The sequence below is a fragment of the Toxotes jaculatrix genome, chromosome 4 (genome assembly GCF_017976425.1).
Source record: "Toxotes jaculatrix isolate fToxJac2 chromosome 4, fToxJac2.pri, whole genome shotgun sequence".
Classification (NCBI taxonomy): Eukaryota; Metazoa; Chordata; class Actinopteri; family Toxotidae; genus Toxotes; species Toxotes jaculatrix.
The window spans coordinates 24,798,130-24,821,207 of record NC_054397.1 but is presented as its reverse complement, the minus strand read 5'-3'; the positions used below and the strand labels follow the sequence as shown (position 1 = coordinate 24,821,207).

The 23,078-nt window shown below is 41.8% G+C and overlaps 3 protein-coding genes across 3 annotated transcripts; 1 reads left to right on the top strand and 2 right to left on the bottom strand.

Moving 5' to 3' along the window:
- Positions 1 to 61: 61 nt before the first annotated feature.
- On the bottom strand, positions 62 to 8,342 carry dgke (diacylglycerol kinase, epsilon). The gene is made up of 11 exons (XM_041035720.1): positions 7,668 to 8,342; positions 6,988 to 7,147; positions 6,766 to 6,885; positions 6,464 to 6,607; positions 5,942 to 6,099; positions 5,359 to 5,407; positions 5,105 to 5,218; positions 4,858 to 4,929; positions 4,169 to 4,296; positions 3,879 to 3,990; positions 62 to 2,878 (listed from the first exon to the last, which is right to left on the bottom strand). Exons 1-11 carry the CDS (start codon positions 8,117 to 8,119, stop codon positions 2,657 to 2,659), a joined length of 1,731 nt encoding a protein of 576 aa, XP_040891654.1. The 5' UTR covers positions 8,120 to 8,342; the 3' UTR covers positions 62 to 2,656.
- A 1,651-nt stretch (positions 8,343 to 9,993) lies between these two features.
- On the top strand, positions 9,994 to 14,341 carry c4h17orf67 (chromosome 4 C17orf67 homolog). The gene is made up of 4 exons (XM_041035723.1): positions 9,994 to 10,089; positions 11,516 to 11,616; positions 13,077 to 13,207; positions 14,062 to 14,341. The coding sequence occupies exons 1-3, from the start codon at positions 10,035 to 10,037 to the stop codon at positions 13,191 to 13,193; spliced, it is 273 nt and encodes a 90-aa protein (XP_040891657.1). The 5' UTR covers positions 9,994 to 10,034; the 3' UTR covers positions 13,194 to 13,207; positions 14,062 to 14,341.
- Positions 14,342 to 15,949: 1,608 nt separating this feature from the next.
- On the bottom strand, positions 15,950 to 19,863 carry cbx8b (chromobox homolog 8b). Its single transcript, XM_041037082.1, has 5 exons — positions 19,708 to 19,863; positions 19,535 to 19,578; positions 19,240 to 19,305; positions 19,043 to 19,109; positions 15,950 to 17,344 (listed from the first exon to the last, which is right to left on the bottom strand). Exons 1-5 carry the CDS (start codon positions 19,774 to 19,776, stop codon positions 16,469 to 16,471), a joined length of 1,122 nt encoding a protein of 373 aa, XP_040893016.1. The 5' UTR covers positions 19,777 to 19,863; the 3' UTR covers positions 15,950 to 16,468.
- Between the last annotated feature and the right edge of the window lie 3,215 nt (positions 19,864 to 23,078).

Genomic DNA, 23,078 nt, shown 5'->3' with positions numbered 1-23,078 from the left:
GTTTAGCAGGGGCCTCTTCTTAGAACCATGGTCATAGTCAAAATGAAATGATGTTTTTATGTTTTCTGCACATTCTTATCAGCCTTTAGGGTTCTCTTATTATTATTATTATTTTTTTTTTACAGATAATTGACAGCAAAGAAAGTAAGCATATTCAAATACATTAATAAGGAAAGCGTTTTGGTAAACACAACATAGTGAAATGTGAAAGGACCAACTGAACTTTGAATGCAGAAGCCCAGCGCTCATAATCTCAGTCGAAGTCAGTCAGCAGAGCTACGTGACACAGTTGAACTCATTCCTGCCAAACCGAGTCTATAAAAATACAGTTTTATATCTGCCGAGGTTTAACAAACAGCACACTGACAACTGGGAGCTGGGAGAATTCAAAAGAACCAACAGCATCACAGTCATTATCCCTCCACACCTCACAATAAAACAAGTACAAGTTATTAGCCACGCTAGCAACCCTCAGTGTAGTCATTACACACCAGAGGTTTAAGAGACCACTATCATTGATTCCTTATCAGTACTGGGGCAAAAAAAAAAAAAAAAAAAAAAAAAGGTTGATGGCGGTGTCATAGAAAAGATGGTGTTCTGTAAATCAAAAGGGTTGTCCTCCATGTTTTTGCACACCTCCCACTCAGCTTGCTTTGACTTTTACATATTACTGCCTTATAAAGTTGGCATGCCAAATGTGTCAGCAAAAAAAAAAAGCCTTCACACTAACAGCAGATGCAGGCAAGTATTATGTAATAAACTGAAGTGTTTGACAAGCACAAATAATCTAAATCAATACTCAGAAGATCAACTAAATCTTTAGGATTCATTCATCAGAACAATCAGTCCTGCAGTTACTGAGATATTTCTCCCTAAAACAGTGTTTTGAAGTATGGCCATGCTGCTAGCGTGGATAAAAACATGCCAATAAACCCTAGTAACATTTATGCAAATTCAAAGAAGCAGCACAACACACAAACATGTCTGGTAAACATGGATGATAAGGTACAAAAAAAAATCAAACAGGTGTCCTTGAGCAAGAAGACATTCACCAAACAAACAGGGGGTGATGAAACCATGAAGCTTGGTTAACTGCCAAGGAGCTGCATATTCAACAAAAACACAGGCGTCACACGGCTAGAAACTGATCCCTGTTCAGCCTTATGAGCAGCAAGCTGGCTCCAGGTTCATTAGAAAGCATAAACTAACATCCTACAGACTTTTCTCATTTGGCTGTGAGCACAGGAATCCTGCAAGAATAAACAAGACCACCGCAAATGGCAAAATGAATGTCCCTGCAGCAGGGCTGCTTTACAGACACACGAACGACCTCTTGCACACATTATATGGAATACAGGGGAAAAAAATGCAACCAGTAACAATCAAACAGGTAGACTGATCTCACGTGAACACTACACAGAACAGTACATGCAAGTGAGGGTATTAATACTGAACTGTAGAGGCTTGAACCTGTCCACAGAAAATACTGTCCTTAGTCTGCCACCTTGAGGTGACTATTTGGTAAAACACAAATGTTGGGATGCAAGAGGACTTGTTGAATAATGTAAATGAACACCACCACACAGTATAATCTCATCAGCAGTTATCACTATGGGCAGTAACATTAAAGTCGACATTATGGTTTCATGAATGTAACTTGCGCCCTCAGGAGTGTAAGGTATTTATCAGTGTAAGTGCCAAAACAGTGCAACGTAAAATATGTCAACAGAAAGAACTCTGGAAAGAGGAGGAAAGAAAAAAAGTCTTACATGTAGGCAAAATGGATCCTCTACAGATACTTGGCAGTATTTTCAAAATAAACTTAAACAAGTCGACCTGTTTCCTGTGGCTCTCACAGGAAAGCTAAATCTAGTTTCTAGACTGTATCTTAGTACAATCCAGCAGTTTGGCGAACTACGTGAGACAGTGCATCATGAAGTAAACAAACCAACATGGATGTCCAGTGACTGACAGCACATTCCAGGTGTAACGGAGCCCCTGCTCCGTCGAGATGCAGAGGCCTTTTGGCCCACGCACACATTTCAAAGCCTCACCTTGGGTGACAAGTCCAGGAGACACTGCAGGACATGACAGTACTGTATTACTACGTCACCACCTGCTGTTGATTTAAACATGGCTTTGAGGGGCTTTTGTCAATTGAACCTGGGCAACTTGTTAAAAATGGCTCACCGATACCTGCAGGGTTGCACTGGGCATTCAGCTGTAAATACAGTATAATAAATACAGTATAGTCGACTATAGATATCTATGGCACGAGGGATCAGTGCAAATAAATAGCAATCTTTCTCCGTAACATTCACCTCCTGACTGCCCCACCTGTGGAGGGGGGACTGCCTGAGCTCTGGGTTATAATATACGTGGAGTGTGGAGGTAAAGGACCAAAAAACAAACCAGCCCAGTTCCAAACTAACCTTTCTAAGTCCTGCAATCCCTCTGAAAAGATCTCAAATGATTACACATGAAAATTAACATCTATTCTCATCAACATGACTTGAGATAAAGTGTATTCAAATATTCTTACTGCAGGACGACTAAGTGCCAGTGCAAACGAGGGATTAATTGAAACTGGGCAGAAGAAAGAAGACAGTAACAGAAAGACGAGAAGAGCTTCACTTCACACGATGTCTGGGGTGGGTCATGCACGAGCGGAGGCTGTCCCCGGGGGCCTGGGTGAGTCGTGAGGGGTGTTGCTCTCTGTCTCTGAGGCGCTGGATTCGTCTTCGTCCTCGTCTGTCTGCTCTGCGCTGTGATACAGCATGAGGGCCTGGGTTTTATGGGTGATGGTGATGGTGCAGGGGCCCTGGGCCCACGGCTCCCCGTCCACCTGCATGGGCATCTTGGAGCTCTTGAGGACCAGCTGGAGAAGTATGGCATACAGTATACCATATCACTAAGTGTCTCGCAAATGATATCAGCCATTACCACAACATTTCCCCTCATGTGATGCTCCTGTTCTGTATCTTGCCTTCCAACAGCTGGATGAAATTCTGATGCCATGGCTGCTACTACATCCAGCTCTGTCCATCCTTTACCATACACAACACACACAGCTATCCAACTCATCTTCAACATGTAACATTTTAAATTGCTTTATTAAAAGCTTTGTTTAAAAAAGGAAGCACTGGGCTGAAATTAAACACAATTTAATATAAAATCATTCTAATTATGTTTTAATTTACATACGATGTGGTGTGGTGTTAATATTATCCTAAAGACTCCTAAAACTGCACATCAATGATCTGTGGTCTGTATCAGTGAATCCAAATGTGACAGAATTTTCAGAGGGGTCAGGACAGAAATGTACGCAGCATTATGGAGGGCTTGAAGACCAATTTCATGATAAAGTATTACTTACTAATCTGATAAAGAACCATGGAAGGTATTCAAATACCAGTAAAATGAGTTCCTGCACCTTTGTCCTGTAGCACGTGCTGTGGTTGCTATGGTCACACCCAGGAGGCAGTGGCAAAGACAGGATGGCTGCCATATTTAGTGAGAGCATAAGGGTGGATTTCTTTATGCAATTTCCCCACTGAGGGACTAATAAAGGATTTCTTATTTATTATTATTTCTTATTCTTTCCCTAAAGGCTTAAGATACCACGTAAAGAACAAGGTGGTCTCAAAACAAGCAAAGAATATGAGCACGTGCAGGAGCCAAGTGGTGCATGTTTAATCAGATTAGTCCAAATTAGATTCTCAAGTGCTGTGACGAGTTTAATGGCAGTGAAAACTAATTTGTCCCCCTCACTGTCTTTCTCCATATCCACTTACAGAGGTAAACAGGAAGCACAGTTGCAGAACTCTGAGTGTGTGTGTGTGTTTGTGTTTGTGTGTGTGTGTATATTATTGCCTCACCCTGACAGTGTGGGCCTGTCCCAGCCGTACAGGGTTGGCCAGCTTGACCTGGATCTGCGCACAGTGGAAGGAGCCAAACACACCCACCACCTCCAGCAGGCCGTCGTCCAGTCTGCAGGGTGAGGACGGAAACAACACGGCTGCTCACTGTTAGTTGCCATGGTAACTTGGAGCCCTTGATATAAACACTCCGGTAAGAAAGTCAAAGCATTAGTTAAAACTAGTGGTGAATTCTTGCTTCTGGGGAACACTGGACATTTTTATGACTCTGTTGTATGTGCAGGTCTCACCGTGTGGGGGGGCAGGGTTCATCCCCCATACCCTCCCAGAGTCTGCAGCCTCCACCCCAGTAGCCAATGTTGCAAACTATGATGCCCTCCAGACTGGGCAGCACCACCCTCTCCCCATCCATCTCCAACTGTGGCAGAAACACACACACACACTGCTGACAGAAGCACGACTCTCTCCCATTTCTCAGGCGGTAACTTGCCTAGAGATTAAAGCCTGACAGAAGGTGGATTTTTGAAGCTAATATCAATATTATATATACATACATATAATATACCATTTGGAGAGCTAGGGCCAGGATTCAATTAGCTTAGCTTAGCTAAATTTAGCATAAAGACTGGCTCTTACCAAAGTTCAAAAATACTTCTTCAGCACCTCTCATGGTCATGAATTAACAATTTTACCGCATGTGATTAATGCTGTAAATGTCCAGACAGAATAAGAAAATTCCTAAAGAATATTGCAATTTTTTTCTTTACTATAGTTTGTTTAGACCATTTTAACCAAGTCAAACAACAACGCGCTCACTTGTAGAGTGACAGCTCTGCAAGAAGCACAGAGCCCAGGACAGGCGTCAGTGATTCTCAGCCAAGAACACAACAAAGAGTGAAAACAATGGCTGATTCTCTTAATGAAACGCAATGGTAAAAACAGAATTAGAGTGAAGCTCTACTGAACAAGGCTACTGTACCTCAATCCTCTTATCCAGATCCTTACATTCCTGCACTAAACAATCTTTGGTGCCATACAGGAAATACACAGCCTGAGGAAAGAGAAACATAAACATTAATACAAGCACTTTGTTTCTCTGATGTTTCTGACCAAAAGGAAACAGGCAGGTAACATAATCAGACGCCATGCCTTATTGATATTCAAATTCAAATGCAGTGGAAATTTGCAAAAGGCTTCACGTTTAATTCAAATGAAGTGGGTCAGACCTTGTTGATGATGCGGCTGGAGAAGAAGGATGGCGTTTTCTCACGGTGTGCGTGGAAGTTGAGTGCCATCAGAGCGTCAGGCCCCACGGAGAAGTAGTTGTTCATAGACAGAACCTGAGGAAGACATGCAGTTTTATATGTACTGCTAAGCACGTCAATGGGCCAACTGTGATCAACCGCACAGCAAATCCCAACACATAAAGCTTTAACGACATTACAATAAAATATAAAGACTCAACAGAGATCAAACTCACCTTTGGTTTACGAAAGTAGATGCCTTTTGAAGCCACCTGCACTTTCCATCTGAAAATGATTACGTAGGTAATTAGCTGGTACAAAAGAAACACGCGTCTCCTTCACCACCACCCACATCTGTTGTGTATATCCATTGGGCTTGGTTGAGGAATAGAACCGGCGACCGTCGCACTCTTAACTCTCTTAACTCTTCATGTGGCACGGCCGCCCATTTATTCTATTGTATTTTCTATCATTTCTATTTCCCTAAGTGTAGGAAAACAATTCTGTAGGGGGAAATAATTTGTTAATTCCTTTTTTTGGTGGGCTGAAGGTAGTAAAATTTATACCGAGTTTAAAAACACTGTAATCAACCTGTAAAATAACCACTGTGTATAAAAGAAACCTTCTCACTGGACCCCAAAAAAAATGTCAGATCCCAAGAAAAAAATTGAAGGGAATATGACTTCAGTGTCTGCTACAACTGTGAGCACAAATGACATGAACACAAACAAATTGTGGGGAGCTCCTTCCAAATCAGTTTAAGACTTTTTGAAGCCTTTGAAGAACACTGCAACACTGAAAATACTATTAAAGCCCCACCTGTCCATTTTGACCACCTCAGCATCGAGGATGTTACGAAGAACTTGTTCCACAGGGATCTCTCCAGCGTACCCAGCACCCCAGCCCAACGTGTTGGAAAGGTCATTTCCTGTCCCCAGGGGCAGGATGGTCACCCTAGGCATAAACTGGTCTTGGCCCTGACACAGCAGAATACAAGAGCAGCAGGTATGTTATTAACTTTGCACAGAGAGGTGGTGCAGGTACACAGATGGAGACAATGAGTCTGCTCCAAATGCCCACACCTGCAGTCCTGAGTGTTTAAGAGAGTTCACACACTGTCAGGCAGAAAGCAAGTGTGTCTCAGGGAACTCTGATAAACTTCCACATGCTTGCAGTCTTCATGAGCAGCTGACCACTGTAGTAATTACCGAAAATATATGACACTCGACTACTCACTAATACAAGTGTAGATATTGGGACGGACCCAAAAAGAAAGAGGCAAAGCAACAGTGCAAAGCTTAAAAAAATGATCAAATTAAATTAAATTTCCTCATGTCTTACCTTTAGCTTCATACTATCAATGGCATCCAGCACCCAGCCCACCGTGCCATCACCTCCACACACCAGCACCCGGACACTGCCAGGGGGCAGGAGGGTGCACAGCTGGAGGGCTTTGGAAGGAGTCAGCTCAGACAAGTCAAACACCTGGAAGACAGATGAGAGGGAAGACCGGTTTCAGTCAAGTTTGGTGCAGAAACAATAAAGACTCAGACCCCAGGCTTTGTAAAACTAAATAAATATAAACACATGACAACTAAAAGGAGAAAGGAATTCAGTGTAACTGTCACAAGCTGCAGACTGACCTGCACTGGGTTGAGGAGGGTGCGAAATTCTCCCAGCAGAGCCTCCCCCATGTTGTTACCGCTACGTGTGTTAGCCAAGACCAACACCGGAGTCCAGCCACTGCCGCAGGAAGACGCCAGCTACAGAAACACAAGCACACAACACCAACATTGCTTATAACAGTTCTCACACATCATATGAGCAGACTGTGGCACCAGACAGCCGCGCCATATCTTCAGCACCTTGCTGTACTCGTCGGGGTGCCTGCGACGGAGTTTGTTGACACGGTAGAGGTAGTGAGGGGGGATGATGAGGTTGTGGAACTCGCCCAAGTCACACTGGTCTGCATCCTCCAAGCTGTCCATGCAGTCGTCGTGCACTGTGGCCTGACACCACACACACCTGCAGGAGGGACAGAGGGACAGCAAACTCTTAAAGAGGAAGGAAAATACACAAAAGCAGTTCTTGCTGAAGGGAGCAAGACCCTGAGTCTTTACTCGCTGCAGGGGTAGCTGGTCTGCGCCTGACACTGACCTCTGACCTGTGAAGATGGGCGTGGTAGAAGGGTCACTATGAGGGTTAGCAGTCATTTATCTGACAGTGTGAGATTATACCAGCTTGTGCCTGCTCTCGCAGCGGACAGCAGCGGTCCATTAGAGCAAATTAAAGACAGATTAAAATGAAAGGTCTCTGAGCAGCATTATGAAATGATCCTATGATGCTGAAGTGTACAGCAGCCTTTCAAACAGGCTACTGGATCATTGTTTCCGTTATGTTTCACTTAAATGTTGATGTGTTGGTAACCATCTGTCTATCAACTCATGAGCCTGCAAAAATACCAAAACCATCATGTTTTTACGCACAAATACAGCTTCAGAACTGATGGACACACACTGAAGTGTGTCTCCTTCACCAACTCTACCTGAAGTCGCAAAGCTTCGGCTGGGTTCCACACTGCTGTTTGCAAACAGCACAGTAACTCGCGAGGGGGACGTTTCCGCGCACCCAGCGGTGCTCCATGGCTCCGTCGGGGCCGGAGGGGGCCATGATCTCCTTGCACGACAGGCTCCGGTCGGCCCGGCGCAGGCACTGCTCGTCGGCGCACACGCCGCAGCAGTCGCAGAAAGCCCCTTGCAAGATGTGCTGGGAACAGACGCAGCAGTAGGTGGGCTTGTTGAACAGGTCCGTGTAGTGCCAGCCGTGCTTGCTCTTGCGAAAGAAATCCTTCATGTGCGTTTTCCGCTTGGAGCGCTGGGCGCTGCACCACAGCGTGATGATGACCGGGACGACGACGGCCAGGGAGGTCCAGAACAGCAGCGTCCACTCCTCCCGGGAGCCGCAGTCGTCCTGCGCCTCGTCTCCCTCCTTGTACATCGCTGCTGGACGGTGATGCTAACGAGCGGAAATCAGTAAAAAGCAGAGCTCTGTAAACAGCACGGACTGCAGACAGCACCCGGTTTGACCCGCGACACTCATGGTGACAGACACCAACAGGGCGCTGGCACTAACCTGGCCTCAAATATGAACATTTCATGTAAAACTAGCTGTAAACAAGGAGGCGGCGATGCGACGTTGAGCCCATCAGCTACCTCGCTAACTTAGCTTCAGCAGAGAGTATTTAAATAGTAAGATAACTCACCCACAGGGGGAACGCGCATGCGCTCAACTGTGAGCCCCTTCAAAGCGTCACTAAGTGAATCTGACAGGTCATGAGATGGCTGATGGGGCAGGAGATAAGAAGAAGAAGAAGAAGAAGAAAACAAGTTCTGATGAACTGTGAAAAACTTTACTGTAATCTTTGCTCTCTTTTTTTATTAAAACATCTGAGGGGCCCAGTAGACACTGATTTTTAAGGGTCTGTGTTATAAGCTTAAGTTATGTTTGCAATGCAAAATCTTTATAAATCTTTACGTATAAAATAGCAAACAATGGAAATAAATAAAATACATTAATATTGTGCTGAAGTCAATAATACTACAGTACTGAATTGCCTTGGTGAATGTACCTAATTACTTTCCAGCACTGGTACAAGGGCCACGTGCATTTACATCTAATGTAGGGCATTTGTTTAACGTTGTCAGTACAGCTGCTGGTGACAGATGTTTTGCAGATCAGCCTGTACGTGTTCATAAATTCTGTCAGGCACAGCTGCAATCCATAGACGCCTGCAAACCTCCATCAGCTGCAGTGTAACAAAATACAGGCTTATAAAACTCAAAAACGCTTTTTCTTTCAACTGAAAATGTCTGAGGAACAAAGGACGAGGTGCCAAACGTAGCCAGCGAACACGGAAGTAACTACAGGTTAAATCTCACTGTTTTTTCATCATCTCTGATTCAGAGCGCCTGATGTGCAGGCTGCTGCTGCTGCTGCACAGTGCGCATGCGCCGTGAGCTACATTGCGACCTCAATAATCACGCGAGGGAATAAAAAAAATCTCTCTCTCTCTCTCTGTGGCCCAGGAATGAATCAAAGCAAAATTATCATTAAATCCCACACGGTGCTGCAGACACGTGCGTGAAGCACGAGGGACGGTGAGAGGCGGAAAAGGAAAGAATGACTCACAGTGACGTCTTCCCTCGGATGTCACTGCGGTGGAGGCTCGCCAATTCATTTGTGAAATAAATAAATCATGAAATCAAATTATCCTTGTAATGTGGAAGCAAATATACCCTGAAATAATGATGTTGAGACTTTCAAATTAATAGAGTTAATAACAGAAGCTGTTAATGTGGTAACTCCCCACTGACACAGTGTTTCCACAAACTGAATACTTTCTTACTCTTATTATTTCTCTGACCTTCTGGGGGATGTAAGCCAGGTTAAAAAAAAAAGAAAGGTCAAAATGAAAGCAGCAAACGTTAAGACTGGCATTTGGTCTCTTGTGTGGGTAAAGTTCCCAAAGCACAGGATGCCACACTTCCAAACATCCTACACCATGTTCATGAGACATTGTTGAAGCTGCAGTTTGCACCGCCATCTAGTGGACAGCATGCTACCTGCCTCAATAGACCTCAGACAGTTGGTGCTCTAAAGTGTTCCTCTTCTGTCATTTTATGATTTTAGAGGTATAATATGAATCTATATTAATTATATTTCAGTGTTAGTACATGCATCACCACTGATATCCATTTACTTCTCACATATCTCCTCAGTAACCCGAGCAGATATGTGACAGTTTGTGGGTGACGTGCAGGAGGAGGAGGAGAATTTTCCCCTTCACCCCCTCTGGACTCTGGTCAGGACCTCAGAGCAGAGAGGGCTCAGGCAGAGAAAACAAGAGCAGAAGATGAAGAAGCTGGTGGTGTTTTTGCTCTGCCTGGTCCTGCTGACCATTTACACAGGTAGGAAACTCTCGGGGATTTGCCTGAGGAGAACAATATGCTGTCACAATGATTTATGGAGTGAAATTTTAATCAGAGGAATACCCTTCTGTTCTCTGCTGCCTGTTTTTGTAACAGTGAATGAGTCAGTACATTTAGGTCAGTAAAGGACACAGAAGAACAGTGAATAACAGAGGAAACTGTGCTCTCATTTAGGATAGTTTTGCATGAATTCAGTGCATCTTTCCTTTGTTGCATGACTATATTGTGCTTGCTGAATTCAGAGAGCGAAATGAGGTTTCATTATTGTTCTTACTTTGATGTTTGCTGCATTTTGCAACTATTCTTTTGCACCCGTTTTACATTTTACAGCCACCGCATTTCCATGTGTAACTGATGTGTCTTCAGCGTGCGTTCTTGCTTCAGACATAAAACAAACCTGCACAGATCTTCACACTGTCTCATTTATCTGAAAATCAAAAAAACAAAAAAACAAAACAATCTTTCTGAATAAGACAGCTGGAGACTGTGTTAGGTGTTTTGCCACGTCGATGTGAGGGCCCAGGCAGCAGCAGCAGCTCTGGCCTAGTGTTGACAGAGCTGGGTTCATTTCCACAGTGTTTCCCTCTGACAGGAGTGGAGGAGAGAGCCAGCCTGGCTGCTTGCTGGGGTCACGTGCTGCACGGGCCCGACTCCCTGGGGAGCCAGGAGGATGAATGGGCACTTTGTTACCTTCCAAAAAATATTCTGCCTCCCAATACAGGCCTGGGTTTAGAGAGGGGGGACACAGAGGCAGAAAGCCCTCGCTTTGCAGAAGCCAGTGTGTGTGTGTGTGTGTGTGTGTGTGTGTGTGTGTGTGTGTGTGTGTGTGTGTGTGTGTGTGTGTGTGTGTGTGTGTGTGTGTGAGAGAGAGAGAGAGAGAGAGAGAGAGAGAGAGAGAGAGTGAAAGAGAGAGAGAGACAGCAGCTCCCTTGGGGCTAGCGTTGGGGAATAAACAGCCTCACATGGACTAGCTAAACAGATCAGGTCAGCCACAGCCCATCAGCAGCAGATAGTGGTGAGAGGTTTATTCATGGGTCTGAACACAGCTTTCAGTCAGAGGAATGTTATTCTGATTAGCCAATAGCCAGCCACCAAGCAAACAGCTGTTATGTTCATAGGAAAAACAAAATAACTCAAAGGTCAAACTTATAACAGAGACTCTTAGTTTCCGAGTCTCTTGTAAAGAGGAAGTTTAAAAAAATAGAGGAAACTGCCAACATACACATTCACATCTACATGATCAGAACACAAGTATAGTCTTTTATCTCTTTGCTGTGCAATGTATCAACTCTACTGAATCATTTCCCCTGCTCCAGTAGAAGAATCAGATGTGTGTATCACAAGACATATGAGCAAACATTTTTATCTCTTTGCAGTCAAACTCTTATCTTTGTCTCTGCCTCAGATGCCAGCCCTATCATCAAGGAGAGCTTTGCTAAGCAGCTGCTCCGCAGTAAGAGGCAGGAGCGGCCAAGGAAGCCCGGCTACCCCGATGAGCCAATGAGGGTAAGGTTCATTCAGAGCAAAGAGCACAGACACACATTATACAAGGCAGCGATTAACCTGCTACTATTGATCATTCTGACTTCTATAGCTTTCTAACTAATACTTATTTTAACCCCTTCTATGTAGCATTTGTGAGCACGATATGAGCACGTCATAAATGCTGGACTGTAGCTGTAAACAAATATAAGGCTCTTTAAAATGTTTATTCATGTTGTTCACAATTATATTTTCTCATGTGAAGCATACATCACAGTATAACATAGCTGCATTCATTTATAATAGTGCATTGGGGTCTAAAGGTCTGAGACCACTCTCCTATTAGGAAACAAGCATTCATTAACTGTTTATACACATGTGCAGGCAGTTTAAAAACAGTTTAGAATTATGTTGAAATCACATTAAAGGGGTATGAATACGTATGACTATGACTACTATGTCATCAAGCATTCATTATTTGTCCAAATGCATTAATTACTACTTAAAAATGTCCTTACATCTACATTATAAAGTGTTATTTTATATATATAACTTTAAGTGTTTATATAGTGCAAGAATTACAGTGTAGAAATTAACATCAGCATCAGATCAACAGAGTTAAGCAACATGTCACAGCAAAAGTAGAATAACTGTGCTTCTTAATAATAATTAAGAAGCACAGAAGTTCCATGAGTGATTATTGATCTAGAACAGCCACAGAGCTGTTATGAAAAATAAAACTTCGATATTTCATGGTTGAAATGAAACTTAGAAATGAGTTAGATATCTGTAATGCGCTATGGTCATGATGGATTTGGAGAGAACTTCAGCTGACCACACGTTATTTCTCTACATGATGTAGGAGTACATTTACATATTTAGGGTAAAGTGTGTGTCTCTCTGGAGCTTGCCTCTGAACTCACAGCAGAGTCTTATTGACCAACTGTAGAAAACATCTGCCCTAAAACTTTAGCACTCCCTTCTAATGAAAAGGAAAATTTTTAAAGTATGTTTGTTGAATGATGATTTGAACCACCTCATGAAATTTAGCAGAATAGTAAATGAAAGATCAGCCTTTGTCACTGTACTTGGTTATTTCTTCTATTTCCCTTCTGAGCTGAGCAAAATGTAACTAAAGCAGCAGTTCTCATAAAGTAATTGTTCCCCGTCTGTTTGTGCATTGTAATGCTTTGAATGCAGCACTGTTCATCACTGTTTAAGTCCAAGTTTCCCTCTGTTTAGCTCTGTTCATCTCTGTAATTTTATTTTGATTGTGCTGTCATGGTGTCATGGTGAAAATGAAAGCAGAGCAGCAGAGTTAGTGCAGCAGAGTTAGTGCAGTTTTATTCTGACTCGGTGATTCCCCCGTTCAGCAATCGTTTTCATTTGTGCAAATGTGGGTAGCAAACCGTGTGCTGTTTCTTTCAGTTTATTTTCATCTGTATTTGCCTTCTGCTCATCCCACCGTGCTCATCTCTCCCCAGGAGCATCTGCTCCACATGCAGGCTCTGGATCAGAGGGCCCAGGAGACTAACATGGAGCACTGGCTGAACCCTCACTGCTACCCTCGCTGTGACAGGAACTACGGTCACCCCGTTTAAAGATAACGACAAAGGTCACCGCAAGTCTCCACTTTCACCTCAAACCCCAACTGCACACTGTACATGCCTCTACACGGCAACATAACCATGAGTTTTCAGATTTTACTAACAGGCAGAGGTGGAATCTTTTTTTCACACTTACACAAACATTTGTTTTTCTCATTTGCATAATGACTGGTCTGTGTCTCTAGTGGAAATTTCTCACTGCTGTTGTGTTATTTCTCTTCCTGTTTTTTTGTGATTTTATCACAACTGTTCGGCACAACACTAACCTCAGAAACCTGTCAAACAGTTTCAGAGTCAGGCTCATATTGTGTAATATTTTTCACTGTCAGTTATCTTCTTTAAATAACATAGAACTCAAACTGGCTTAAAATCATGAATATTTCATTAACAGACGTGCACAGTAGTACAGTAAAGATAATTCAACAATTTAGGGTAGTTTTGAGTCACATCAACCCTGTTAACCCCTGAATGTCCCCTGAAAAATCAGCACTTATTAACAAAAAGAGAAAAACACGAGCAACGTGATGCTGGGGTTGTTTTATGAAGCAGGATTAGGATCACAGCAATAGCTTCTCAGTAGAATCTAAAATAAAACTTAGATTTTAGGTCTCAGAGTAAGACATTATTATTGTTGTTATTATTAGTATTGTTATTATAATAAAATGGATAAATCTAAGGAAATTTTTAATAACTCTTTTCAAATGTTTCTATCTAGATGAGCCAGTTGTAAAATGGTCCATTGTAAAACACCACACTGATACAGACACACACTATCATACTGTCACTGTCTGTTTGGTATATTTGATTTGACATGATCATTTTCCAATATTTGAACTATTTATTTACTTTATTCTCTTCGCAGTGAAAGGACAGGAGGTGACAACATGGGCTCAACAACGACAACAGTGGAAAACAGAAGGAGGGACAGACCTTGTCCCTGTGTCTCCTGAAGTATAATGACCTGAATGAAGGCTCACGCCTGGATAATCTTACTGTATTACAGCTGTGTAGTTTGCTGAATAGTTTCTCGGTAGTTTCTACATTTATTATCTAAGCTGTGTATCACACCATCATCACAGACTGAAATGTGTTAGAAGTTAATGTAATAAAATAAATCAATCAGAATGCACGGCTGCTTTTAGTGGGTAACAATGGTGGTGTTATTTTAATTCTTTTTTTTTTTTCGTTTGTTTGTTTCGTTGACATGAACTGAGGGTGAAAGCAGCAGAGCTTAACTATGAGTCAACGCTTTCTGCTTTGTTTTCCTGAGGGAGACAGCGGTGTGTGAGATCCAGTTTTTAGTCAGCTGCCGCCTCATATGTGAATGTGAAACTCCATTTACATAGATGACGGCGCTGCGGCTGTTTTTAACCCCTCAGTTAAAAAAAAAAAAAAAACACGTCCAATTTCATCTTCTCTAAATTTGCCTGAGTATCACTTCTGATCCGCCTCTCAGAGCAGACCAGGGCCAGGTCTGGAATTAATAAATGGTTCAAGCGCACATTTTCTATAGCTCATGTCATTTAGGGGTAATCCTACACATGTAATGTGTGTCGTGAATAAATGACTCGGCTTTTAAGCTCATTGGATCCACACAGAGCCGCGCCTTCGCAGGGCGGTAAAAGGTCGGTCCATCAGACGGTGCTGCTCACTCAGGAAACAATACACAGATATACAAATGTTCCTAAAAGGCCCGATTAGAATAAATAAATAAATAAATATATAAATAGATAGATAGTCTATTTAACATGTTCTCACAGGTGTGGATTTTAAAAGCCCACCCAGGGACGAGCCGTGCGAACCAGCTTAGGTTATACATGATGTGGAGTGTGGCGCTGGTTCGTTTATACATGTTCCTCTAGAAATAAAACAACAGAATAATAATAAAACAAGAGAATCGAAGCTTTTTCTCAAACGATAGAACCTGAAGGAAAAAGAACAAAACCAAGCAGTGTGGACCTATGAGAATGGACCTTTTGGTCTTTTTTTTTTTTTTGGTCATTCATTCAAACATGTCTGAACTTAATCAGACACGAGATGCGCGAAACAGACATTAAAATTAAATAAGCTACGCACAGCAGGTGTATGGGCTCATGGGGCTGCTGTGTTGTTTGCTCTGCTAGCAGCAGAAATGAATGCAGGCCTACAGGAGCTAAATTAACAGACGTGTTTTGGTCCAGGCCTGAGGCCTTTCACTCATACTGCAATAACAGGAGACTCTGGGTTTAGCTTGTAGGAATTAAAAACGGCGCACCTTTTCATTTATTATGTCAGCGATCTATTACAAAATTTTAATTAACTGAAACATAAAAAATAAAATACTCCTAACGTTTTAGATGCTGACCTAAAAGCCTACCGGCGTTATGATGTTGGATTAAATCCAGAATTTCACTGGAGGGTTTAAGCGTTGCGTTCAAGGCCTACGGCGCAATAATAAGAGCTGACAACAAAGGCACGACAGACATTAAAACACGACCAAATGAGAAAATTCAAAGTATTTATTGAAAAGCGTCTAAAAAGCAATTTGACACCAACTCTGTAATTGCCTTATTACATCAAAGCTTCGTGAACGTTTTCTATGAAAATGTAAAATATAGGCCTAATGTAGAATATGCGCCTCGGGAAAACTCTTAAAGTGTCCGTGTTGAATTTATTAATTTAGCTTACAGTTAGAAATGTTAGACATTACAAACGCGGAGACACACTCATCTTTAAACACAACAAAAACGGATCATTTCTTAATACTTTTGAATTCAAAGTGCTTGAGTTTTTTTTTTTTTAAATATATACCTTATTGAAATGAACTGGGTATCTTCAGTCTAATCAGTTCAAATTATAGAGAAATATTCAAACCACAGATCGGATTGAACATCCAAGCCTCCTCACTTCTCAAAACTTACTAGCACGAGCTCAGGCTGAAGGATAAGAGAGTGAAAAAAATACATTCTAGTTAGTTATATTTGCAAAATAGTAAAATTAACAAGCTCTGTACAGAAAGTAGCCAGCTGCTGCAAAGGAAACATGCAACTCGTTCACGTTCACCAATGCATGAAGTAAAATGGACTTCATTTGATTTGGTCAATACATTAAATAGACGTCCAACTTTATAATATATACACATATGCACATTATGTAATTTGCCTTTATACATTACATACAAAAAAACGGCTTTGTTTTATAATCACACTATGTCCTATAAACATCAGATTCTGATGCAAGTCAGAGAAAACAGTGTGACATTTAAAAAAAAAAAAGAAGCAGTGAAACAATCATCTTTTGTCTTTGAAGAAGCCTTTAGAGGTGCTGCTCTCCTTGATGGTGACGGTCAGGAAGTTGGTGGTCACGTCCGTCACCAGGACCTTTTCCACGCTGCCCAGAGACGGCCTCCACGACACTTCATCCAAGTCGTCATCGAGCCTGGCTGGAGACGGCCTGTCCAAGAAGTAAGGCTTTTCCATCAGTGGAAGTTCAGCCGGGCGACTCAGGCTCTGGCTCATTTTGGGCTGGTGCTTGAAGTGTGCCGGTGCCAAGTAGCTGGATCCTTCCTTAGTCCTGTGTGTGTCCATGTCTGTCCTGTGCGGGTGCAGGCTGCGGTCTGAGTAGAGCTGCTTGTAGGAGCTTCCACTGGAGAGTTCCCTGTTGTGTTGGTGATGATGATGGTGATGGTGGTGGTGGTGATGGTGGTGTTTATGGCTGTGACCGTGGCTCTCTGGATGTCGGTGGGCCACTTTGAACAGCCTCATGTCTTCAGCCCCCTGGAACTTGGCCAGTTTGTGAGGACCGTGGCTCACCTGCTCCTCTGCTTTCCTCTTGTGGGGCTCAGAGGCCACAGGGCTGCAGCTGCTGTCCTTGAAGCGGGGCTTAGGCTTCGGGCCTCTTTTTTTGGGTACGTGGATAAGACCGCCTGGACCAATTTGCTGAAGGGAAGGCTGCTGGTGATCACGGGTGCTAAGTTCTGGTGGTCGGACACGTACGCTTTCTCCACGGTTGACAGTACTGGGTGGGAAGATGGTGGGAACAACAGCTCTAAGGCCCTCTCTAGCCCTGGGGGTGACAACCGGCTCTGGGGTTGGGTAGCTGATGTGCATCCCTCGGACTGCATCACTCCTGAACTCATAGGATTTGGCTTTAACTTTTGCCTGAGCCTATTAGAAAATAAGATAACGACAGTGAAATTATTACTCAGGATTCTGCTAAAAAAAAAAATTAAATAAATTAAAAAAACTGTTTCATGTTTTTTAGCCCACTTATCAGGCCTTTTTCACAGCTGGCATTTTGACTTGTTATAGCAGGGCAGCCATGGGCTGTATGGTAACAATACATATCATGTGACTGTAAGAAAGTCTAGAAAAGTTGCAAATCACACTCTTTAAGGCAATCCTTTTTGTCACTTGAACAACGCGTAGCTTTCTTCCGCACAACACAGGTGCAGGCAGGAAATGTGCATGAAGACAATCCACACAAACATGGAGGAGAGTGGATGTGATGCAGAATGGGGTAATTCCCAACAGAAAGGCTCCAAGCAGCCAGAACAAAACGTGGAGCTCGTACCTAAAAGAGGGACTAGTTCCACTGTTAAAGAGGATTATAAGTTTGATTTTGATATTTTTAACCATATTCACATTTTAGGCCTAAATTCATTTTGTTTGCAACTACAGTTGAAAAGTGTTTTCTATTTACTGTTTTTTATATTTTATACATTTTATTTTGTTGCATGTCTATTTGATTTTTTTCACAAAGTCTCTAAAAAAAAGGAGAAAAATAATGAAATATATATAAGTACCTTTCATTTGTTGAGTATATAATTGAAAATGTAACAAGAAAGGGGCCTTTCCATGTGGTCATTTTACATAAACTATTCATTCATTGAGTTTACAGGAAATGTGCTATATTGTGATATGCATCATAATGGGATGAGAGATTTTGGTTATGACACAGCCATGACAGTGTGACAGTGAGCCACCATGCATAATACCAGGGTCCCTGAAGCAGGTAAATGTAATTCAACCATTACTGATAGTATTATTTACAACTCTACTGTCCCTACTCACTTATCAAAATGAAAAGGGTCTACTGTTTCAATTATTGCCCGTGCCTATTACATCCAATTTACCTCCATTTTTTAAAGGTGAAATGGAGTTGCAAACATAAACTAACAGGTTTTAACATCTAGAACAAAAAAATAATAATAATTTCTGCCAAACCACAGTATTTTTCTGTGAAATTCCACCACCTCATTTTAAACAACAGTCCTGTCAGAGGAGACTCTGGTATTTAGTTCAGGATAAACTGTCGGTTATTTAGCCATTTTCACGGTTCACTGTCCTGAAAAGCTGAAACCTATTGCTGACTGCATCAGGCTACGAGGCTTTACTCGACCCATTTGATTCACATACGGTGGGAACGTTTTAGCATCTGAATTCAATGACGGGTTTAGTAACAAAAACGGATTTTACAGAGAGATTAAGTATTTTTAGCAGGTCGTTTCAACGCCAGCTTCTGAACAGGACTGGCTGTTTGTTTGCTAAGCTATTCCAAACACCTTTTAGCATGTCAACAGTTCCTCATTAGCTAATACACAAGCTGAATACACACCCATTAATGTGTGCGCTGTTTTGAATATGCACACTGAGCACCCATAAAGAAGCCGTGCGCATTTCTGTGAAATACAGTGAGGCCGAAATTAATTTGCAAGTGCTTTAAATTGACAGTTAACAACCAAGAATACACATTATACAGACAAGAAAGCATGCGTAAGAATTTGACGTGATAATGTCGGTCGCGTTATTAGTCGTGAGCATGCAATTCATTCCGAAAAGACTCAACAGCGTGGCTAAATTTACCTTGAGCAGAAATGTCTTGGGTTTTGGTCCTCTCTTTTTGGGCCCATAGAGCTCCCTTTCACGCTCCCTGTGAAGAATATTGTAGCAGACTCACATTTTGAATGTCACGGAGCAAAGTGCACCGAGGACACCATATATTTATTGGACATGTTAACATTCAGTGGCTCTGCCCATAAAGGCCAGCCCAGACATCTTACCTCTGCTCAAAAGCGGCAAACAGGCGGGAGTCCAAAATATTCTCCTCTGGCTCCCAAGTGCTGTATCTGTGAATTAAAACATTAAGTTAGACAGAGGAAGCGAGCGGTGACAAACAGAATGTGGATCTCCATAGCGTTAGCCTGCGAGCTAAAATCTCCATCGTGCTGTACACTTCAGTTTTAATCCGGCTGTCTCGCTAGCTGTGGCGAGCTAACGACAGCCACAACCGAGACAGTACAGACACCACAGCCGCGGGTTGAAAACATGCAAGAGACACAATGAAGCAGCACTTACTTGGGAGACCAGCCCTTCCATTTCACAAGATATTCAATCCGACCCTGCATGCCATCAGAAACAAACAGAAATGAGTTCGTTAGCTTGCAGGGCAAACAGTAGTATTTGAGTGCGGTGGTGGTGCATTATTCAGCGCTCTCGGAGAAAAAGGGCATGTTACATCTCACGCCTACCTTCCTTATCCTCCGTTTGATGATAGACTCGGCAGCGAAAACCCTCTCCCCGACGGCAGACAGCTCCATGTTTACTCCAGTGCTACCTACCGTTAGCTCCGTGGACGCTAACGTTAGCAGAGCAGATATTTTTCTCCAGTCCCAGCCACTCTGAATTCCCGACAGACCATAATACTCCTGAACAGAATGGACGTCAGCGCAATTTTTTTCAAGGCGTTGCTAAGGAACCGCAGTCGGTGGAACCACTAGAAGGGCGCCTATTGGTCCAACCGTTGCTACGTGCTCGGGTTGCTAAGTGAGGGGAGGAGCGTGCGCCTGTGTGAATTCTTTCGGGGGGGAAAATGGTGGCTTTTTTCCCCGCGCGGCGAGTGAATCATTTCGCGCAAGTTATGTGAGACATTCAAAAATGCACGTGGTATCAAAAGTTGTCCAGTTACACACGCGCGAGAGTGTCACCACGCAAATAGAGATTAGAAATAACAGTGCGGTTAAGTTTATGCGCGCTCGAGAAACAAATGAAAAACAATCATATGAGACATTCCTCTTTTTCTTTTAGAGTATCCAGCGATGTAGCTCTTTATCAGCTGATGCAGAGCTTATTATTTTAGTCCATACGCACACAGGCTGTGACAGTCTGTGATCCCGTTACAAATTTATCGCCTGCCCGCCTTCGTTAGGTTTGTCCTTGCTGTGTCAGGTTAAACACAGAGGATCAATGCGCTATTCCTGTCAGGCAAAAATGTAGGCTATTTATATTCCTATTCTTTAATCTAAACACCACTTGTGTGTTAACTCCGAAGACAACGTTTTAAGTAATTTGTATTTAATTTTTTCCCCCAATCTTTATGGTTAGTTGTGTAACATATCTTCGCACTAAGCTGTACGTTTAAGTCAAAGACCTGTCAACAGAGATGTGGGTGAACTTAAAAAAAACCCCATCCTTAGTCAGGTGACAGGACAGTCCGAGGGATTTCTGTCACTGCCCATTATACAAGATGTTTAGTGAGTGTGATTCATAAAATGTTAGAAAAACTAAGCGGATGCGTGTAGATATCAGGAAACGGCTTTGCTCCATGTTGGCGAGGATCCGACCAAAGTCAGCGGTCACCTCCCTCCCTGTAACCTCCCTGAGTGATCAGTCCTACAAAACATATGCGCTTCGCTTCTGTGATATCGGAACTGTCCACATGTTTTGTGTCGCTATGTTGTTTTTGTTTGTTTGTTTGTTTGTTTGTTTTCTCGAGCAATGGTATTACTCAACCAAAGAAATCTGCAAATGTGGAAAAGATCTGCGCAGGCTTTCACTGGATCTTCTGTTTTAAATGCGCATTTAAGTGGCCAGGCAAGAATACCACAACACACCAGAGAAATTACAATATTGTTTTAGCATCTAAAACTCCGACGTTCTAGTCAGATTGAAAACAACAGAACAAAAATATCTAAAATCAAATAAAAAATCCTACATACTTATTATTTTATTGTGGACAAAAAGAAAACCAAAAAACAAAAAATTCAAAGCAATCCACAGGCCGACAGGTAAATATACAGATTGAAAATAAAGATTAAAATATATACTTTATATATATATATATAAAGTATATATATATATATATATATATATATATATATATATATATATATATATATATATATATATATATACTTTTTCACGTGGTCAAGAGCCATTCTCTACATCAGTTATACTCAGAATAAAATAAATAATAATAATTAATTAATAAGAATAGCGAGTATTATTATTATTATTATTATTATTATTATTATTATTATTATTATTATTATTATTCCGTGTCACTAAATTTAATTTCATTGGCACTGGCACCTTAATTGTTTTAGTCCAACAAGGTTGTTAATGATTAGACTGCGAATAATAAAACAAAGGTCTGGCATTTCTGTTGATCCTGGTGATAAAAATCCTTAAATCTTTAAACTATTCGTTTTTCTTTCCTTCATTTGTTAATTTCCTTTCTATAAACTGAGGCAAACAGATGACGGAAAGAGAAAATCAAGTCGAATTAAGCGTGTTCTTGATGATACCTGTCCTCACTTTTTTTGTGATTGAAAAAAATGAGTCCATCTGATATAATCAGCTAATAAGATACTCGTCTATTTCAAGAGCTCCAATCATTTGCGCTCAGTTTTTTTTTCACTTTTTCCGGCCTCTATACTCATAAAATCATTATTTTATTATTATTATTATTCATTTTATTTTATTATCATTATTTTCTACACAGATTAATAGTGATAGGCTAATTTTAGCTTGTATATATGCGACGTGTCTAATGAGGGTTCATTCAGAATAAGACAAACTGAAATGTCTTTAAACCCTGGAGCCTGTTGAGAAGCTTAATCACAGCGTCCATAAAAGAATACATGAAGTATATAATTAAGAATAAGACCAATATCCGAAACCTGTCTATTTAAATGCTCTAATTCCTTTTCCCTCTGGCTGCTGTGTGTGGAGAGCTGGAGGCTGGTTCACTGAATTCCACACTGCACATCATATGCTCAGACAGTCAGCCACTGAAGACCGAAGTCACAGTGCAGCTTCATGGGCTAAACAGCTTAATAAGTATAACTGGTCTTTGCTGATGTTTGTCACGAGGATATTAACACGCATTTTATGAGAACCAATGAAATCAGTGCTTTCAACGAATGATAAAGTCTTTGACCAGATGAAACCACAGATGGGAACATTACTTTACATTAAATTTAAGACAAGAACAACCGGCACTGATCCTATTTACAGGATTTGATTTAATGAACCGCTGTGAGAGAAAACAGAGCCTGTAAATGTGCAGATCTCCCAGAAGTCTTAACTCAGACGCGACTATTAATCCCAAATTAGAGCTATTTGCCTGGTTGAATGATTGATTGATTGATTGGTTGATTCGTTTCCAATCAGGATGAATCACTTCAAACTCCCGCACCATTCGTTTGCAGACAGTAAAGCGACAGCCTGGGATAAGCACAGACTGTGTCTCCACTCATCATAGTCTCTGTTGGTTTGTTTCATGCCTGCACAGGAAGACTCGACTGTTTGCCAAATAATCCCGACTATTTTACTCAGGCAGAACTTTGGTCTATGGAAGGAAATGTCACGGGAAAGGAGAATAAATCCCATCTAAACCCATCTGAGCACACATTTCATATTTGGATGATACATTTTCAAATGTTTTACAGTGAAACTATAAGGTGTCGGCTACAGATTGTCATAACAAATGGCAGTATGGATATCTGATGTGCTTTTAGAAGCCTGTTCGCAATGAAAGAAGACCTGTCTGGTGTGATTTTAAATTATTTTAGATACGGATTATCCACTTTATAATTTTTTGCTGCTTTTCCTCAGCGCA